This window comes from Arvicanthis niloticus, chromosome 15, assembly GCF_011762505.2.
Source record: "Arvicanthis niloticus isolate mArvNil1 chromosome 15, mArvNil1.pat.X, whole genome shotgun sequence".
Classification (NCBI taxonomy): domain Eukaryota; kingdom Metazoa; phylum Chordata; class Mammalia; order Rodentia; family Muridae; genus Arvicanthis; species Arvicanthis niloticus.
In genome coordinates, this window is record NC_047672.1 from 39063587 (window position 1) to 39082736 (window position 19150).

At 38.8% G+C, this 19150-nt stretch overlaps 1 protein-coding gene across 9 annotated transcripts in view; it reads left to right on the forward strand.

The window, feature by feature from the left end:
- Cadps2 (calcium dependent secretion activator 2) overlaps positions 1–19150 on the forward strand; it is a 499527-nt gene that overhangs the window by 413299 nt on the left and 67078 nt on the right. For all 9 annotated transcript variants that reach the window (XM_076913647.1, XM_076913648.1, XM_076913651.1 and 6 more), the window contains one exon: positions 7665–7821. In XM_076913647.1, the coding sequence (XP_076769762.1) occupies positions 7665–7821 (157 nt within the window). The remainder of the gene's footprint in view (positions 1–7664; positions 7822–19150) is intronic.

The window sequence follows — 19150 nt, forward strand, 5'->3', positions numbered from 1 at the left end:
TAGTTCTAGTCTGCTACCTGTGCATGCAGACGTGCACACGCGTGTGCAGACCAGAGGCTGAAATCAGGGATCTGTCTTCCTCTGTCAGCCCTCACCTTGTTCTTTGAAACAAGGTCTCCCACTGAATCTGGAGCTCACCTCTTCAGTTAAGATGGATGCCTGACAAAGTTCAGTGAGCTACTTGCTTCTGCTCCCCAATTGCAGGCACAGAGCATTGCCCTTGGCTTGTTATGTGAATGTTAGCAAGCCAAACTTAGGTCTGCATGCTTGGGTGGCAAGCACACACTTAGCAAATGAGCTTTTTACCTACCTTTGCTGTTGGTTTTGGTTTGGGTTGGTAGTAGTGGTACCGGTGCCGGTGCAGGTTGTTACAAGTTTTTTTTTTTGGGGGGGGTGGGGGGGTGTGGGGTGAAATAAAGTCTTGCTATGTAGCAAGTCCAGATTGGCTGCCAGCTCATGACTCTTTTCCAGGTGTATGCTACCATGTCCGGAAAGAGGAGAGTACAGGAACAATTCCGGGTCAGAATTTTTTAACTGTGGGATGGCAACCCCATCCCTCCACTTGATAGTCTTTCTACTATACGTAGACTCTACAAGTTCCTTCTCCCCACTGTTGAGCATTTCATCTAAGGTCTCCCCCTTTGAGTCCTGAGAGTCTCTCACCTCCCAGGTCTCTGCAGGGTTCCTCCAACCTCCCACCTCCCACCTCCCACCTCCAGAGGTTGTGTTTTTACACTCATTCTGCTGGCCCCTGGGGGCTTCACTCCTTTTCTCCTTTCCCTCCCCTCTCTTTCCCCTCTCCTACCCATTTTCCTCCCTCCCCCTGCCCTGTGCTTTCTTCTCCCTCCTGTGGGATTGAAGCATCCTTACTTGGGCCCTTTTTCTTGTTACCTTTCTTGAGTTCTGTGCATTGTATCCTAGATACTCTGTACTTGGTTGGGTTTTTTTTCTTTTTTTCTTTTTTTTTCTTTCTTTCTTTCTTTCTTTCTTTCTTTTTCTTCTTCTTCTTTTTTTTTTTTTTTTTTTTTTTTTTTTTTTTTGCTAATATCCACTTATTAGTGAGTACATACCATGCATGTACTTTGGGGTCTGAGTCACCTCATTCAGGACTGTCGGAGGGCAGAACAAAAGAGTGATAATGACTAGACTGTAAAAAAAAAAGGATGAAAGACAATTTAAAAAAAAATAGATTACTGTCTGCCCTCCAACCCATAATCCTCCTATTTTATTTCCTTCAGCTTGTTGCTTGCTTGTGTATGTCACCACACAACTACTTTTTTGCATTAATGTGTAATGTTCCACCTTTTGAAATGAGGTCTCTAATTTGTTATGTAGCTGGGGATAACCTTGAACTTCTTATCCCGCTGTCTCCACCCCACCCCCCTACTTTGGGAATTGCAAGCATGGATCTCGATGTCAATTTTTATTTTGGTAGTGGCAACAGAACCCAGGGCTTTATGCATGCTAGCTAGACATCCCTGGCCGCCTACATCATTTTCATCGCTATAGTTCTGACAGGATATGTTTCAGGTAGTGTAATGCTTTTTGCTTTGCTCAATATTTCTTTGGCCATTGTTTCCAGTTTTTGTTTGGGTTTGTTTATGGCTTGTTGTTTGTTTGTGGTAGTTCCCTACAAATTTTAGGGTTCTTTTTCTTTTTATATTCTGGTATTCAGAGCTACACAGCACTCACATATTTTATTCTCACAGCTCTCCACTCTGGGAGCTGTTATTTGCTGAGCATTGGCTCTTTGGTGTGACAGAATTCCGTTAGTCTGGTTTTGCTTTTGCTTCCTATGGTTTTCATGTCTTCCCCGAAACCTTTCCCTGTTCTAACATCTGTCTCTGCCTCTCCTGTTTTCTTCTAGTGTTTCTACAGTTTTGCAGTGGCTGCCTTTGTATCTATGTGTTGAATCCACTTTGAGTTGGTTTTCATAACTTTTTCAGTACCATTTATTTTTTTAAGTTTTTTTCTCCAATATGTATTTTAAGTAGCTTTGCTGGACATCAGTGGGCTGTGAATGCAAGTTTTCTTCTACATAATCTGTTGTATTCCATCGATGCGTGTCTATTTATTGCCTTTTATTATTATTTATTTTTATTTCTTATTCTGTGTGTGCACATGCTGCTGTGCACAAGAAGAGATCAGAGGACAGCTGCCAGGAGTTGCTTCTCTCCTTCCACCATGTGTGTTACAGGAACTCAGGTCATCAGAGTTGGCGGCAAGCTCCTTTACCTGCTGAGCCTTCTCACCTACCCCTTTGGTTTTTTCTTTTTCAGGCCAGGACCATGATGCTTTAATTACAATAACTTAGTCTACTTTAAACTCAAGCAGTATAATGCTGCATGCTTTGTCCTTTTTGTTTGCAATTGCTTTGGCTACTTGGAGGGTTTTTTTTTTCTTTTGTTTTTTTTTTTGTGGGTTTTTTTGTTTGTTTGTTTTGTGGTTCCATATGAATTTTAGAAACATTCTCATAGTTTGATGAAGGAAGTCATAGGAGTTCTGAGAGTCATGGTGTTAAATATGTAGCCAGCTGTCTTAGTTAGGGTTTCCACTGCTGTGAAGACACACCATGGCCAAGGCAACTCTTATAAAGGACAACATTTAACTGGGGCTGGCTTACTGTTGAAAGGTTATCAGTATCATCATGGCGGGAAGCATGGCAGTGTGCAGGAGGAGATGAGAATTCTACATCTTGATCTGACAGCAGCCAAAAGAGTGTGTCTCTTCTATACTAGGTGGAGCTTAAGAATAAGAGCCCTCCACAAGCTGCCTACATAGTGACACATTCCCTCTAAGGCCATACCTATTCATTCCAACAAGGACACACCTTCTAATAATGCCACTTCCCATGGGCCAAGCATATTCATTGGACCACACTAGCTTTGGATATTGTGGCCATTTTAACATTGTTTCTTCTAATATTTAAATATGGGGTATCTTTCCAGTTATGTCCTCTTCTATTTCCATCCTCAGATTTCACTAAAGAGGTCTCTTACCTCTTTGTTTAGATTTACTTGTATATATTCAATTTTTGAACTTATAAGAACAAAGGTAACATTTTAAAATGACATACATTCTGAAGTATCTTCACCTCTTTTTATTATTTTAATATTTATTTTAAAATTAATATCTAAATAATGAATTAAAAGAATTATGAGGAGCCAGCAACATGTTATGGTCCACTCTACTGGCTACTACTAGAATATGACCTTCCATATTGTTCTGTGTATGTTTATATATGAATATATTTGAGCACCAAGAAATATACTAATTATTGAATTGTCTCCAGAAATTTTATGGTTACTCACAAACTTTAGCATTGTAGACTAATGTTATTATGAGGAAAATAAAAACATTATAAAACCAAATATTCTGGTTTTGCTCCATATAGAGTGATCCTCCTTTTTTGTATTAAATTTTATATTATACATTCCAAAGGTAAAAAACAATCAAAACCCTTAGACTTCAGATAAATTAGAAAATATGTAAATAAGTCTTATGATAATAAATGTTATCATAAAAAGAAATCAAGGTACAGTGGCAGTATTCTGATATACAAAGTAGATGAAGGATGGATGATGGACAGCTAACATGCTCTGTGTAGTTACTTAAGAAAACTATATCATGTCTCTCCTACTTACTAGCTCTACAAATAAAATAATTATACCATCTGCTCAAATGAGCAATTCAGAAGAATAACTAAGATAATACTCAAAAAGCTTCTGGAACAGTCCTTAGCTCATAAACCCTTTTAAATTCATATTGGACATTTTGCTTCTCACTTTAACTTGTTTGTTTTTAAGGCAGGTTCTCACTCTGTAACCCATACTGGCCTTAAACTCAGATTCTCCTGCGTCAGCCTCCCTACTTACAGGCATATGCCACCATGAATAGCTTGGACATTATTTTTAAAGCATATTAACTCACTATCTGTACGTGAATTTCAGTGGTTTTTTTTTTTTTTTTGTAATTGCAGATAATAGCATTCATTTATATTTGTACAGAAAAAAAATTCCATATTGATTTATTTTCACAATAATCTAGAGGCTAGAGAAGATAAAGTTCTTAATGGTTTACAGACTAGGAAGTAGAAATCCAGGTGGAGAAGTGATGTGCTTCTGGTTACTGTAGTCTTGCCCTAAGTTCAGAAGCTCAGTGCCTTATTCCTGGGTTCAAGATGCATGTTATCTGCCTCCATTTTCAACCTCTTTAGTGCCATTCCAGGTGGTGGTGGCACAGTCCTTTAATTCCAGCACTCAGGAGGCAGAGGCAATCAGATCTGAGTTCTAGGCCAACTACTCACTCTGCAGAGATACACAGAGATGTGTGTCTCAAAGAAGAAAAAGAACTTTTAGCTACTTTGAGTAATACTGACAAAGCTTTCAAAGCCTGTCATATATATTAAAGTTATTATTCAAGATTGATTTATATGTTTCTCTTAGGCATATTGATAAACTATTGCCTCCTGCCTCTGTCACATCATTTACAGTAAATCATGACTTAGCATTAGCACCAAGACAGATTCAGAATTGCTCTCAGGACATCCCATAGGTGTCTTACCAACAGATGCTTTTCTTAGAGAGTTTTCCTCCAGCCCAGTGAGACTCTTCTGTTAAACATCTGCCACCTCATGAGGAGGAACCCCGGGAAGAAACAGTACAGTCCTCTTCTTCCCCTCCAGTCCAGTCAGAACAGCTACCTCTAATAGGATGGCAAGGGAGAGGAAGGGCAGGGTTGGGGGCTGACCCTGTCTTCAAAAGAAATGACATCTTTTGCTTGGATCTTCAGCCAGTGGTTGGGGAGTTGGCTCAATGGTTTGAAGCATTTCTTGCTCCTCCAGAGAACCAAATTTTAGTTCCCCATACCCACCCATGTTAGGTAACTCACAGCAGCCTGTAAGCCCGGCTATAGGGATCTGATGTTCTACTTTGTTTTTTCTGGGCACCATAAAACCACTATGAGTATGTACCACACTCATAGTATGCACTCACCCAGGCACAAACACACATAGAAAGTTAATTAGTTAATTAATTAAAAGACTGGTTGCTCAACACTTTCTAAAGTCATCAAAATTAGAATGTGAGGCATAAACGATGCTTCTTTAAAACACAATGAGCTTTTATAGTCAATAGGAAAAGCATAAAGGTTTTCTTTACAAGTTTATACTCTATCATTTTTCATTCCCAGTCTGACTCTCTCTTCTAACTTAGCTTGAAAATGAGCTTTCAGAATTTGTCTGATAGTACTGAAACAATGCAGAGCTAATACAGCAGCCAGGTTCTTAATTTTAGCCTTCTGTGAAGGTATTGGCTGTGAACAGGAAGTGAGATTTTGCGAGCATCTCTCTCTTCACAGGACTGATTTCTGACTAGTATTTCTACTCTGCTCTGCTCAATGAGGAATCTCAGATTCTACTTTAAATTGCCACAACTCTTAACTTCAAAGTACAAGAACAAGAGATATAAAATAAATACTACTATTATGTATTATGTAATAGTTGTTAGAATTATTAAGTGATTATGCTATTAGATTTTTATATATCGTATATGCCTATGGTAACACATGTTTCAGCAAATGCTCAAAGATAGTTATTGCATGAGACACTCTGCTAGATTTATGAAGTTATGCAGTATAGCATTCCTGAACAAGTTCCTCACCTGTGCATGTATCACAATATTGAGGAAAACATTAAAATGTCTAATCACTCTTAAGTCTATTTATGTGCATTTTTTTCTAGTTTACTTCAGCTTTTGTGTCTCTTTGCTTGACGCTAATTGGTCACATGGCAACTTTTCTTAACATTCTTTTTCTGCCACCTGTGATTTCAAGGCCATTTTTTTTTACTATGAAAGATTTTAAAATCATGTTTCAGAATCTTGCAACCCAGTCTTTCAGCTTTGTCATTTATCTTCACCTGATAAAACCTAATACATATTTAAATCAATACAGTTCAGAAAGTAAGTGGGTAATTAATTCTCAGGCTCTCGCAGGATTTACATCTTTTAAATAAATAGTTTTAACAGGGAGAATAATAAAAATGCATCACAGGAATTTTCGTGTTTTATATTAGCTAAAAGATTATGATAGTGGGCCTGGGAAATGGCTCTGTGGGTAAAGAACTTGCCACACACATGTGGGGACCCGAGTTCAGGTTCCCAGAGCCACAGAAATGTCAGGGAAGTTTGGCAGACCCATGCAATCCCAGTGATCTGGCAGCAGAGGCAGGGATCCCCAAGAGCAACCTTGAGAACTAGCTAGCCACATAGGAGAGCTCTGGCTCCAAGTGGGAGACCCTGCCTCAACACATATGGCTGAGAGTGATCAAAGAAGTCTATGGCCTATACATGCATATGCATATACATGTACACCACACACACAAGAAAAAGATTTTGATACCAATTGGCACTCAGTAGACAAATAAGGACAAGACTTAAAAGACAACACACAAAAATGACTTTAAAATACTCTAAGTGTATAAAAACTTATTTAAGATTACTTTTATAGATAGGCAAAGTATAACAAAACTGAGAACAGAAGCATCTCCATTATTTTTTGAGAACTGTCTAAAAGCAAATTATTCTTTTCTCCTCTTAAAGAAGCATAATTTTTTAAGTAATAATTTTTATTACCAGTCATAGCAGACCTGACCAAGTACAAAGTGAAGAACAGACCAGACATACGCTGTCTTGACCACCGTTCACAGTCTGAGAACCAGAAGTGTAATCACCTAAGCAGCACTGTGTCTCATGAAGTAAAGCTGTTGAGTCTCAGGGAACTGTCCAGGGGCCTAGTTCACACTGGCAATTCAGATGTCCTCTCTAGGGAAGTAAGGCTCAGACCTGGAACAAAGAGGTCATGGGGCTTTGCAAGCTAGATGGTAAGACTTTTGGATTTTGCTGTGTGTTGGTTAGCAGGCAGGTACACTGTAGGAGAAGTGCATGGTTCCAGGTAGCTTTGTCTGTCATGGGGAGGAAGGCATTAAAGGCAGAACAGTTCAAACTAGGAGCCAGACAGAAAGAGTCAAGCCGCTTCCTACCTCCTAAAGTTTCTAGAACATCCCAAAACTAGCACCACCAGCTTGGTACTAAGCCCCCATCACATGCCTTTTGTTGAGACACTTCATCTTCAAACCATAATAAAACAGTCAGTATTTTAGCCCAGGATTTATTTGTAAAGGTCTTACCACACTGTCCTTGGGTATCTCAAAAACTGGGGGAAAGTTTTTTCAAAGGGGCAGTGGTTTTAGAAGACAGTGTATTTTCATAGTCAAATGCTATGCTGTCATTAAAGACAAAAGTTGAAGGAACTCATCCTACAGTATGATGCCAAATGTTAGTATTTTGTATTCATAAAAAGGAAATATTCACATTAGTTGTGAATAATTTTTATATGTAAGATTTTTTCTTTTGTTTTTATAGTATAATTTTTCTTATGGTTTATGTCTGGTTTCTAAAGAAATGAATGCCTATCTTAGGTCTCATTCATCAATGACGCGTTTGTTATTGTATATGTGATACCTATAAAATTTCTTATCTCAAAAATATTAGATTTTAATTTATCATACTTATTTGTGAAACTGAGGCATGCTGTACATGTTTTCAGGAGCATAGTATTTGTACATGTTTCTAACAAGTCATCGAGTTCTCCTTTACTTCTTGCAGGCATTTGCCTGGTGGCCAGACTTATTGGCCGAGCACGCAGAGAAGTTTTGGGCTTTGTTCACGGTAGATATGGATACGGCGCTGGAGGCCCAACCTCAAGACTCCTGGGATAGCTTTCCCCTTTTCCAGCTGCTTAATAATTTCCTCAGAAATGACAGTGAGTACTTGCATCTCCTTCCTGCGTGAAATGGCAAGCGATGGGTACATGTCATCTGTAGATATATAATCTGAGCTTGATCTTAATAAGAGTCAGCATGGATAACGAGAGCTTACTGAGCATCCCCGAGTCTATGGGAGATGATACCTCCTATTATTCACTGAAGTGCAGAACAGCTGGTACATAGCGTAGACAGCGTTCTCATTATACCTTAAGGATCGGAAAACCTACAAAGCCTGGCACTGCCAGAATACCTGAGACTGCACCCATCTCTAAGAGATGTTCTGTGTCAAGGCTCCCTTTCAAAACAGTAGCATATAGATTCTGAGCCTTTCCTGAGACAGGCTTTTTCATTTTCCTTAGACTCAGTTTGGTTGCCAGTAGCTGCTCTTGCATGCTGGGTGGGGGTGAGGTCACTAATTCCCCACTGTATATGGTTCTCACTGTGATACCCCATGCTGGATTTGCCTCCTGGAGACTGGTCATGGCTGTCCTTGATCCTGAGGGAATTTTCTTCTTTCCTGACTTTTCTATTAGCCCAGATCATTTAAATCTTTCTCATGCAATAGGTCTTTCACCTATCTGAGCAGACCTCACACCATTTTTCCATGTATGGTCCTCGGAACTCTGGCCATCATGTCACCTGAGTCACCCAGACTCCATACTCTTCTTGCCAAAGACTGTGTTTACTCTGTCTATACTTTCTATACAGTTAACGCTTCTATATCTTCAGAACTTTTAAATGGCACTGTTACATTCTTTTAGTTTTAAAATTAAAATCTGTGTCTCTGTAATTGTATAATTTTTTTTAAAAATTATTCTTTGGTTTTGTTCATTGCTAGAGCCCAATATCTATCTCTTTGGTTATTATCTCTTTGCGTCTACCTGCTTAAACTGGGAAGGAAATTGATGTAGATATGAATGTGTGATGCTGGACACTGCAGGTCTATCCCAGATTTCAGATCTGAGACAGACTGAGAACACCTGTTCTAGTAGGAAAGGCATCATGTTACAGTACTTACTAGCAAGGGCTTGAGTTCCACACACAGACCCGTCTCTGCCACTTGACCTTTGACAGTAATTTAACCTCTCTGAGCTAAAAGGTCTTTGCTTACAGAAGGAAGATGGTAATTACTCTTAGAGAGTCATGGTAATTACACTTATAACATCATTCTTGGTGAGGGTAAGCAGAGTGAAGGCGCACATGTAATAGATGCCAAGTGGATATCAGGGATACTGTAGATTTTCCATCTGTAACTCCAGTCCTCAGTATTTCTGTCGTCTTAGCCATTCTAGCCAGGTTCATATACTTTCCACACACTGTATATTATGAAGCCAAAGAACTGAGGGATGATTTTTTACTTCAGATTCAACCACAGTGCCTGTCCTCAGGAGAGCCCAATATATTTAATTGTCCAGATTGAATCATTCATTCTGCATGTCAGCCTTCAGAAAAGCCAATTTTGTTCCTTCCTACCAGAAAGAAGGCCCTGGATGCCCTTCTTGTCTTAGTTGCCTGTCTTTATTCCCATTTCTGCTGACAAAATGCATGTCTTTTTCTTAACTTTATCTTAAGATATGTATAAGATAATAAACACATGAATTATGTGTAAACGGGTAGAGGCATCTTTTTAAAATGGCTTCCAAGAATGATCAGGATTTCATAAGATGGAGAACTGAGTTCAAGCCCAACGCTAGCATGGGAAACCAGGCATGGTGCTATGCTCTGTAATCTCAGTGTTTGGGAGGAAAAAACAAGTGGATCACAGAGGATCATTGGCTGGCCAGCCTAGCATAATCTATAAAACCCAGGCCAGAAAGTAACAGTGTCGCAAACAGCAATATGACAATTCCTGAGGAATGACACTAAAGATTGACCCTGTCTCAACCTATATGTGCACATTAATAAACATGCATCTACACATGAAGAACTAACCATATTACCTGTGTTGAAGATTATTCAAAAAGAGGAGTTTGTTAATATTCATATTCAAACAGTAAAGATGAAAAATCATATGAGTTATACAAAATACTAGGATTTTTTTCATGTTGGAAATAAAATACTTTATAGACTTCTTGAAATTTTTCTTGAGTTCTCATAAGTACATGGTTTTGATATTGTTTAATACTTATCTTTGAGAAATATTCATTTATTTTCAAGTGTAAATTGATGAAATAGACTGAGATCCACAAGTTTTTACTAATTGTTTTTATTATTTACATTTCACATGTTATCCCCTTTCCAGGTCCCACCTCCATGAGCCTCCAACCCCATGCCCTGTCCCTTTTGCCTTTAAGAGGGTTCTCCCCAAACTACCTACATGCTCCCACTTCACACCTCAAGCATCCTCCTTCTCTGGGGCATCAAGCCCCCACAGAACCAAGTACCTCCTCTCCCACTGAAACCAGACAAAGCAGTCCTCTGCTATATGTGTAATGGGGACCATGGACCAGCCCATGTATATTCTATGATTGGTAGCTTAGTCCTTAGGAGCTCTGAGGGGTCTGGTTAGTTGATAGTTCTTCCTATAGGGTTGCAATCCCATTCAGTTCCTTCAGTTCTTCCCCTAACTCTTTCAAAGGGGTTCATAAGCTCACTCCCATGGTTGGCTGTAAGTATCTGCATCTGTCTCAGTCAGGTGCTGGTAGAGTCTCTCAGAGGACAGCCATGCCAGGCTTCTGTCTGCAGGCACAACATGACATCAGCAATAGTGTCAGAGTTTGGTGCCTGTGCATGGAATGGATCCCAAGTTGTGGCAGTCTCTGCTCCATTTTTGTCCCTGCATTTTCTTTAAACAGGAATGATTGAGGGTCAAAAATTTTAAGATAGGTGGGTGGTCCCCATCCTTCAAATAGGGGGCATGTCTACTGGAGGTGGTCTCTTCAGGTTCCATCTCCCCACTGTTAGGCATGTTGGCTAAGCTTATCCCCATTGAGTCCTGGGAGCCTCTCATATCCCTAGTATGTAGGACTTTCTAGAGGTTTCCCCTATCCCTTACCCCACACTGTTGCATATTTCTATTCATTCTCCTGGCCCTCAGGGCTTCTCTCCTGTCTCCCCCATTCCTGATCCTGCTCCATTTTGTCCCTCCCCATTTCCTCTCCTACCCAGGTCCCTCCTTCCCTCTGCCTCTCTTGATTATTTTGTTCCCCCTTCTAAGTGGGATTGAAGTATCCATACTTGGGCCTTCCTTCTTGTTAAGCTTTGTATGGTCTGTGAGTTATGTCATGGATATTCTGAACTTTTTGGCTAATTCCCACTTATAAGTAAGTACGTACCATGTATGTCTTTTGGGGCCTGGGAGAACCACAATTTTTAATCTTTATTTTATATGTACATGTGTGTGTGTATGTATGTATGTGTGTATATATATATGTGTGTGTGTGTGTGTGTATACACATATACATATCTATGTATACATGTATGTACTTTATATGGACATGTGTGTATATATATGTACACATATGTTATGTGTATGTATACCACATGCATGAATGAGCCAACAGAGGTAAGAAGAGGGTATCAGATCTAGAATTAGAGGAATAGGCAGTTGTGTGTCCTGAGAACCAAATATGGGTGCTCCATAGAATAATAAATGCTTTTAACTACTGAACCATCTCTTAAGACCCAAGAGAACACAAGATTTTCTTTCAAGTAGACCCACAAGTATTTATTCCATGACAGTTTTGTATTCTACTCCTATTTTGTAGTGTTTTCTTTGTATTAACTGCTATTTGGTGCATATAATCACTGTTTTGTGCTTATTTTATTGTGCAGTCCTAGATCAATAAAGAAACATTTACTAGAAGCCTCTTTGGGGCCCTGTCAAAACTGAGGGTATCTACTATATCTTGGCTTGGATTTTACAGTGATTAACAGGTTTTTAGAAAACATCAATTATTTCTGAGAAAAACAGCTCCTTCGTGTGGTGATGTAAATAAAAATTTCCCCTGTGCCATAATTTCCTTTTGGTACTGGGAGATTGGTACAGCCTGGGGAATTGAAGGAGAAAGAGTAACTTTCATCCCAAACTCACAAGTTTTGTTTCACAAGCAAGGCCACTAAATAATTTCTCAGCAGTTGATAAAGCATACTTCCTTCCTACCTATCCCTGTCACTTTTGATGATAATGAAGACGGTTGGAAATAATCAGGTGTTTGTTTTATTACACTTCCTCAATAGCGATTTGGTGAAATCTGTTTAAATATTTAGTGTCAACCTAAACTGCGCTCAAACTACTCCATTTTGAATCTATGGGAAATCATTGTCTTTCCCTTTGTCCGCCTTGAAAGGGAGATTTATGTAACGGGCATGCCGTTACAATTTTTCCCATATTGACCCAATTAGAGTTATTGTCCAAATTCCAATTAACTACAACTTAAACTAGCCAGGAACACTACAACAGAGAGCTCTGAGTGGTTAGTCTTGGAATGGGAGATAATTTGCTGAATAATGGTGCTTCCTTATAAAGATGATTGGGGGGGGGGAGGTATGTGCTGTAGAGAGCACACTGCTAATTACAGAGGATTTTAAATGATCATGAAGCATTACTAATAATGATTAATCTCACATTTTTTTCCAAAATTTAAAATGACTAATTTCATTCAAAATGAGATACTGATTAGTAATCATACTGTATAAGTAAACAGCTTGCACTCATTGCTTCAGATGTCCCCAAAAGTTATTTATCATCATCTTGTATTAAAATCTTCATGAACTGTGTATCTTTTGATCTATAGATGGGGACCCTAAGTAAAGACTCTTGGTTTTCCTGCTGACGAAACTAAGGCTGGTGAAGGCAGTGATCTTGAGCAGGGGCTTTGCCCACAGGGAATTAGGGATGGAGGTAGGGATGGGGCAAGATCACTTCATAACCAGTTCAGTTTCATTCCACAGTAACAAAGCATATTCTGAGAATATTAATGCAACAATAGTATACTTTCAGTGATTCCCTGAGCTTTTGATGTTTAACTCAGAAAATGTTTATAGGATGCTGAATTATCAGAACAGGACAGCAATGGTTATCAAATACAGAGAGGGTTAGTTAGAATAAGGAAGAGGTTATCCTAGCTTATATGTCAAGAAGCATCTGTGACAAGATTTCCAGTGGAAATTGGTGACAAGATTTTCAGGAGGAAATTAGTAGAGAAAGGAGGGCAAAGACCTCAAATCCAATTTCCCTTTTAAGGAGGAAAAAGGCGTGGTGTCTGAGATGTGCGTCTTCCCTGGCAGTTAGCAATGATTAGAGCACATTGAAGCTCGGAAAACACTTGGAGGAAAAAAGTGGTTTTCCTCAAGGGAAGAGTGCCAGCTGCATCACGCTTTTAGCAACTGTCCCCAACCTCCCACCCTCCTGGCCTCACCCATGATTCCCAGAGCAAGGCTGGTGAGGTAAACAAACTTGGGCTCCATTCCTGGCCAAAAAAAACAAAAAAAGTCTGAGCCTCTGCTTGCCTTCTATGCTGCCCCTGTGTCCCCATCTGCTCCCCTCAACTAGAGATAATTAGATGGGTAGTTACATTAAGAGGTATCTGAGGAAACACTTTTGAAAAAGAGAGATGAATTAAAAGTTGAAGAGAAATGTTTTCATAATGAAGCAATTAACATGTTAGTCAGATGATAACTGAATGTCCATAAAGCAACTACAAATAGAGTCTACTCTTGCATAACATTTTCTACAGTTGTCCCATGGAGAATAGATGCGACCAGTGACCGCTGCTGAGAAGTGAAAGCCATCTACAATGGCACCGATCATTTCTTACAGCACGACTGAAAGGCAGGCCCTTGCAGCTAGTCACCTTTTAATCTGTGGATATGCTAGTAAGTGGCAAATGACCATTCTATGGGGAAATGATTCCCAAGTGAAAAATACCACGGTGCTTCTTCCTTAATTAACAGCCTTTTCACATTGCTAGCACATTAAAGCCAGCACGAAGAACACCCGTGCTTATGTAATCAATGTCACAGCGTCTCTGCCTAAAGGAATAATAAATGTTCAGGCTCTATGCTAAGTGAAAACCTGTTCCCCAAGACTTTCACCTCCATAAAGATGGGCTCATAAAAAAAAAATTGAAAAAGGAAAAAATTGGAATGTGGTCTCATGAGGATAAAAAGGCTAGTGTTAATAATTAACAAGAAGAGTGAAGAGGAGTCAAATTAGCCATAATAGAGCCCAGAGTGACTGGCAAAGTCACCTCTCATTATCAAAAAACTCATTAAGAAATGAAGAGGTGGAAATCCCGCTGGGTTACTCTCACACTTCGGCTGTTTCCGAGATTATTTTTCAGATTTCTTTCAAATGAAGAACTGTTAGGTCACCATATTGTATATTAGGTTAATCTGCAAGCTTTGAAATATGAAGGACTGACACCTGCATGTTATTCCACCTCCGGTGCTTAAATGAGCTGTATGTCTGAAATCCACGAAGCAGTGTTTATAGAGATATCTGTATATATATATATATATATATATATATATATATATATATATGGAACAATGCAGAAATAGTATATATTCTGCATTATACTGAGTCTGTGTGCCAGCAGCGTCATACACAGCTACTCTACAAATGATAGGATGACCACCCAAAAGGAAAATATATTTAACACTGATCCCTAGAGATGAGTGAATTTTAAATTACACAACAGAACTTGTTCTCCTCAGCAGAATCATGGAAGAATTATAAAATCAGTAGACAAAAGCATTTTCCATCAATGAAATTCCACAGAACAACTCTGGTTTCTGTCTATAATGTAGACATTTTAAAACCACTTTCAGTCTGCACCCTGTTTATGTAGAATTTACTTACTTAAAGAAAACATCCTGTTCTGATGGGTGCCTGTGTCCCTCACAACAGACTTACAGAAGCATCTATCAATTCTGCTTCTGAACCTCAAAAACCCGGGCTTTGCTGACTTTGATCGTGATACAGCCACACTCACTTGCTCCCATTAAGAGAGAAGGTATTGCAGGACACTGACTGCAGATATCTGAATGCTGTCGCAGATGTTACATAATCTTGTAAAGCCAGCCTGAGAACTGCTGGATCACAAGGAACTGTTTCTCTGAGCTTTGCTTAAAATCCATACAGAGCTTTGACAGAATAAAACCCATAGGAAACAAAAAAATATGGATAAGAAGTAATTCCTATCTTTAAGACCCATGAAATCTAGTATTGAATAGGGACATTTTTACATTACTAACTAGAATGATAGATTGTTGTGAGATAAACAGCTTAGTCTCTATTCTGTCCTCTGGAATCTTTCATTATGATTATAAACAGATTTGTTATATTGGTTGTTTCTATGTATCTATATAATAGATATATTCACCTTTCTTGTTCCCAAAGTAAGAAACACTGTAACATCTCAGTTTCCTAATGGTACCTCTGTTTATGTAATATTATGTACATACATACATATATACATGTATCTGATTGTCTTTTAACAAGTGCCTTGAGAGGAAAAGAATACTTGAGTATGGTTTTAGGAACTTTCTCTTGTAGTTAGGCTATTAGTTAAATATTAGTAAACTATAAAATTACTTTTCAAAATTTTAACTGATTGAGGCTGGCAAGATGGCTCAGTGAGTAGAGGGGCTTTCAGCCAAGCCTGACGACTTGAGTCAAGTCTTAAGAAGACTCACATGGTAGAAGGTATCGGCTCCAACAAGCTATCCTCTTATTTACACACACACACACACACACACACACACACACACACACACACACACCATGACATACATACTGTGTACCATACATACATAAAGTAAGTAAATTCGTGTATTTAAATGAAATATTAATGAAATCCACTGTGTTTTCTTCTTAAATTGAATATGGTGCCATCAAAACTTTCACTAGAAGTTATATGCAAAAAAAAAAAAAAAAAAAACCAAAAAACAAAAAAAACAGACATTTATCAGGTGTGTATTTACTATGCCAGACTCTTGGCTGCTAGGTCTCCAGGGTCTTTGTTTGATTTTGTGCTTTATTCACAACATTGTCATCAACCACAATTCTCCTGGCTTTCCTCCTGAAATGCTGACTCAGGTTTCCGAGGCTGTTTGTCTTTGTTCTGTGTATGTGTCAACAAGAAGAGTTACTATTAATTTTATATCTTAGTCTTACTTATAGTAGCCTGCCTTACTATGTGCTGATAGCATGTGTATTCCCTTTGAATAATTGTCTCATACCAAAGTCTGTTGGTTTGTCTTGTGGTTGGTGGTATTTGCTTTGTTTTGCTAGCCATGAATTACTCTTTTACTTATAAAATACCTAATTAGAATTTGAGGGAGGATAATCAGTCTTACCAGTAATCCACTAATGCAAACTAATTGAAAGGCGGTACAGTAACATAAAAGCAGATTATATAGTTCAGGAGAGAGCAGCATGTGTTTACCCTGAAAACAATACATGAATACTTTCATTTGCCTACTCATTTTACACAGTAATCATTGTCTCGGTAATTTTTATTAATTGGACCATAGTTTAAAGTGTGTTGAAATATTACTATTAAAAGCCTATGTCAAGTACTTTTTATTTATTAATTGTTGGGGATATTCAAAACTAATTAGGCTTTCTGCATCCTGAGTTTTGCATTATTTAAGCCTTTTGCTTTCTTTTCTGTCATTTCTACTTGTTCCATAAGACTTTATATACAGATGTTCCTTCGTTTTCTACCACAAGGTAACATTTGGGTACAAGGAATCTTTGGGGGAAAATGGTTATTTTGATCAGCAGAGTAGGTGCTGAACTTCCACCGTAGTTGCTGTAGCTAAGTTATAGGAATCCAGGGCAATCCCACATCTGGAGTACACTGTCAGAAATAATATTGACTCTGGGGGAAGTACCTGAGACATGCTGCCATACGTTTGAGGCCAGCCTGGTCAACATAGAGGGTACCAGGCCAATAAGCTAGAGCTACACAGTGAGAAAAATAAGAAAGAAGGAAACCCTGGATAAAGCCAGGTTGAAAACTTTCCCTTTCCAATGCAGCATTGCAGTGGTGTCTTGTAAAGTCATGAATTAGACTGGTGACAGCATCAAATCATAGCCACAGAGAGAAGACTCCTGATGCCTCAGGCTACCTTTAGAGGGGCTTTTGTCTGATGGAAGTAGGGTGAAAGCTGGCATATGGGCAAGCAGGAAAGAGCACACATTGATAGACAGGTGTGAATTTCAGTAGCTTTGCCTTCCCACAGTAGCGTGCTAGCCCTGTTTCTCCTTTGCCTCTCCCTTCTTCCTACAGTACGTGGGTTTTCTATTTTCTCCTCTGCCTCTCCTTCCCTTCCCATCTTCCCTCACTTGTGTATCTACCCTTCTTTCTCTTTCCTTCTCCTCTCTCTTTCTCTGTCTCTCTCTGTGTGCTTTTACTTCTCTCTAAATATAAACAACAATGTCAGTTTTTCCTGATTATTCAAATACGATTATTTTCTTGGTTATTTAAATGTGATTATTTCAAAAAACTAAAAGGAAGGCAAGAGAAGTATCAGATTGGCAAAGCAAGTACACAGGCCATGGAGTCAATGCCCAGCACTACAAAAAATTTAACGGCAAGTCTAAGCTGAAATTGGAGGAAAGTTTTAGCCAAAATTCATTATCTGTTACAAAAATTTACAAAAAATATAGTCTACAATTTCTCAAAAGTATTCGTGAGATAATCTAGCATTACTGGTAAGAATGATTATCCTCCCTCAAATTCCAATTAGGTATTTTATAAGTAAAAGAGTAAGTCATGGCTACCAAAACAAAGCAAATACCACCAACCACAAGACAAGTAGCAACTAACCATTGCTAGTAGTAATAACTGACCAGAAAAAAAAAATCTTTTTTTGCCACATTCATTAAAATAAGAGCTACTCATATCCAATAGAAAAATTAGTAGCCAAATCTTTGATTTATGGATCAATCATAGAATTTATCATGACAGCATCATCTAATAACATATATTTCACCCAAAATGTGAAGGTTATACGGGCCACCAATGGTTATATAGCTGTCATTTAATGCAGTCTCCTAAGAAAAGATATAGTAGCAGTGTCCAAATATTCGTTCATACATCAAATATCTGAACACTTACCGTGAGCCAGAACTCAGCTTAAATACTGAGCAAACAGCCATGATTCCCGCACAAGGACAAGTGGTGTCGTAAGGAGGAAGGGGAAGAGAGGAAGTAGGGAGGGAGAAAACAGCACCAACTAACCGGATAAGGAGTCAACATGGAAAGCCAGTAACTGATAAAGGAAGAGGGTGCAGAAAAAAAATATTTATGAAAAGATATGAGGATTTGAGTGCCTTATAAAATCATTGAAATTATGCCATAGGAAGTATGAGACACAGCACCAGGGCTGCAGAGATCATGGTAGGATAGATCATTGAGGGCCTTCATGTCTTAGTGATGCTTTCAGGTTTGTTGGAGGAGTGGCACATAGGATTGTGCTCTTGGAAAGAGGTAGGAGTGTGTGTGTGTGTGTGTGTGTGTGTGTGTGTGTGTGTGTGTGTGTGTGACACATGTATGCAAAGCCCTCTGACACTTTGAGAAGGTAAGCTATCCAAGGCAAAAACTAGGAACCCAAAGGCCAATCAGGAAATGACTACATGAGTCCTGACAGAAGAGAAGAGTAAGAGTAAACTAAATAGCCACAGTGCTGATAAGCAGAGGAGGGACCTGGTACAAAGACATGAGGATCAAGAATGCAAAGGTCTTGATTACTGATTGGCTATAGGGAGGGAAGAAAAGGTTTGTGGTACCCACCTCTGTGATGCTTGTATAGAGATGAGATATAAAATCTCTACTTTTACTCTAATGTGTGAGTGAAGAAGTTGGGGGATTTAATGTAATAGTTTTATTTTAATACATTTTAATTTATTCAATCTTTTTTATACATTGTTTTTTATCGTATTTGTTCCCCTCCCCCACTATAAGATCCCCTTCACCTCTCTACCTATCCACTCACCTCCAAGTTATTTCTCTGTCTTTATGAACAGAAAAGATAACAATAACAAAAAATGCAAATCAAAACAAGAAGATGTGTGCAGCACGTCCCAAATATATTTAAAGGTACTTGCTAGAAGTACCTTTGAGTCAACCATTACTTAATCTTAGAATCAATCATTGCAATGTCTAATAACGATTGTTAGGAGCCGCCTTCGTAGTTAGTTGTTTACTTGTGGGAGGACAGGATGCCCACGCCATCTTGTAATGGCGAATGCTATCACGCTCTCGCGGCTCCTAACAAACAATGTTGAATTGAATCATTTTAAACTTCTGCCTTTTAGTAAGCTGTGTCTTTGACGCCAAAGCACCTAATCTGTCTGTAAAGTAGCTTTTG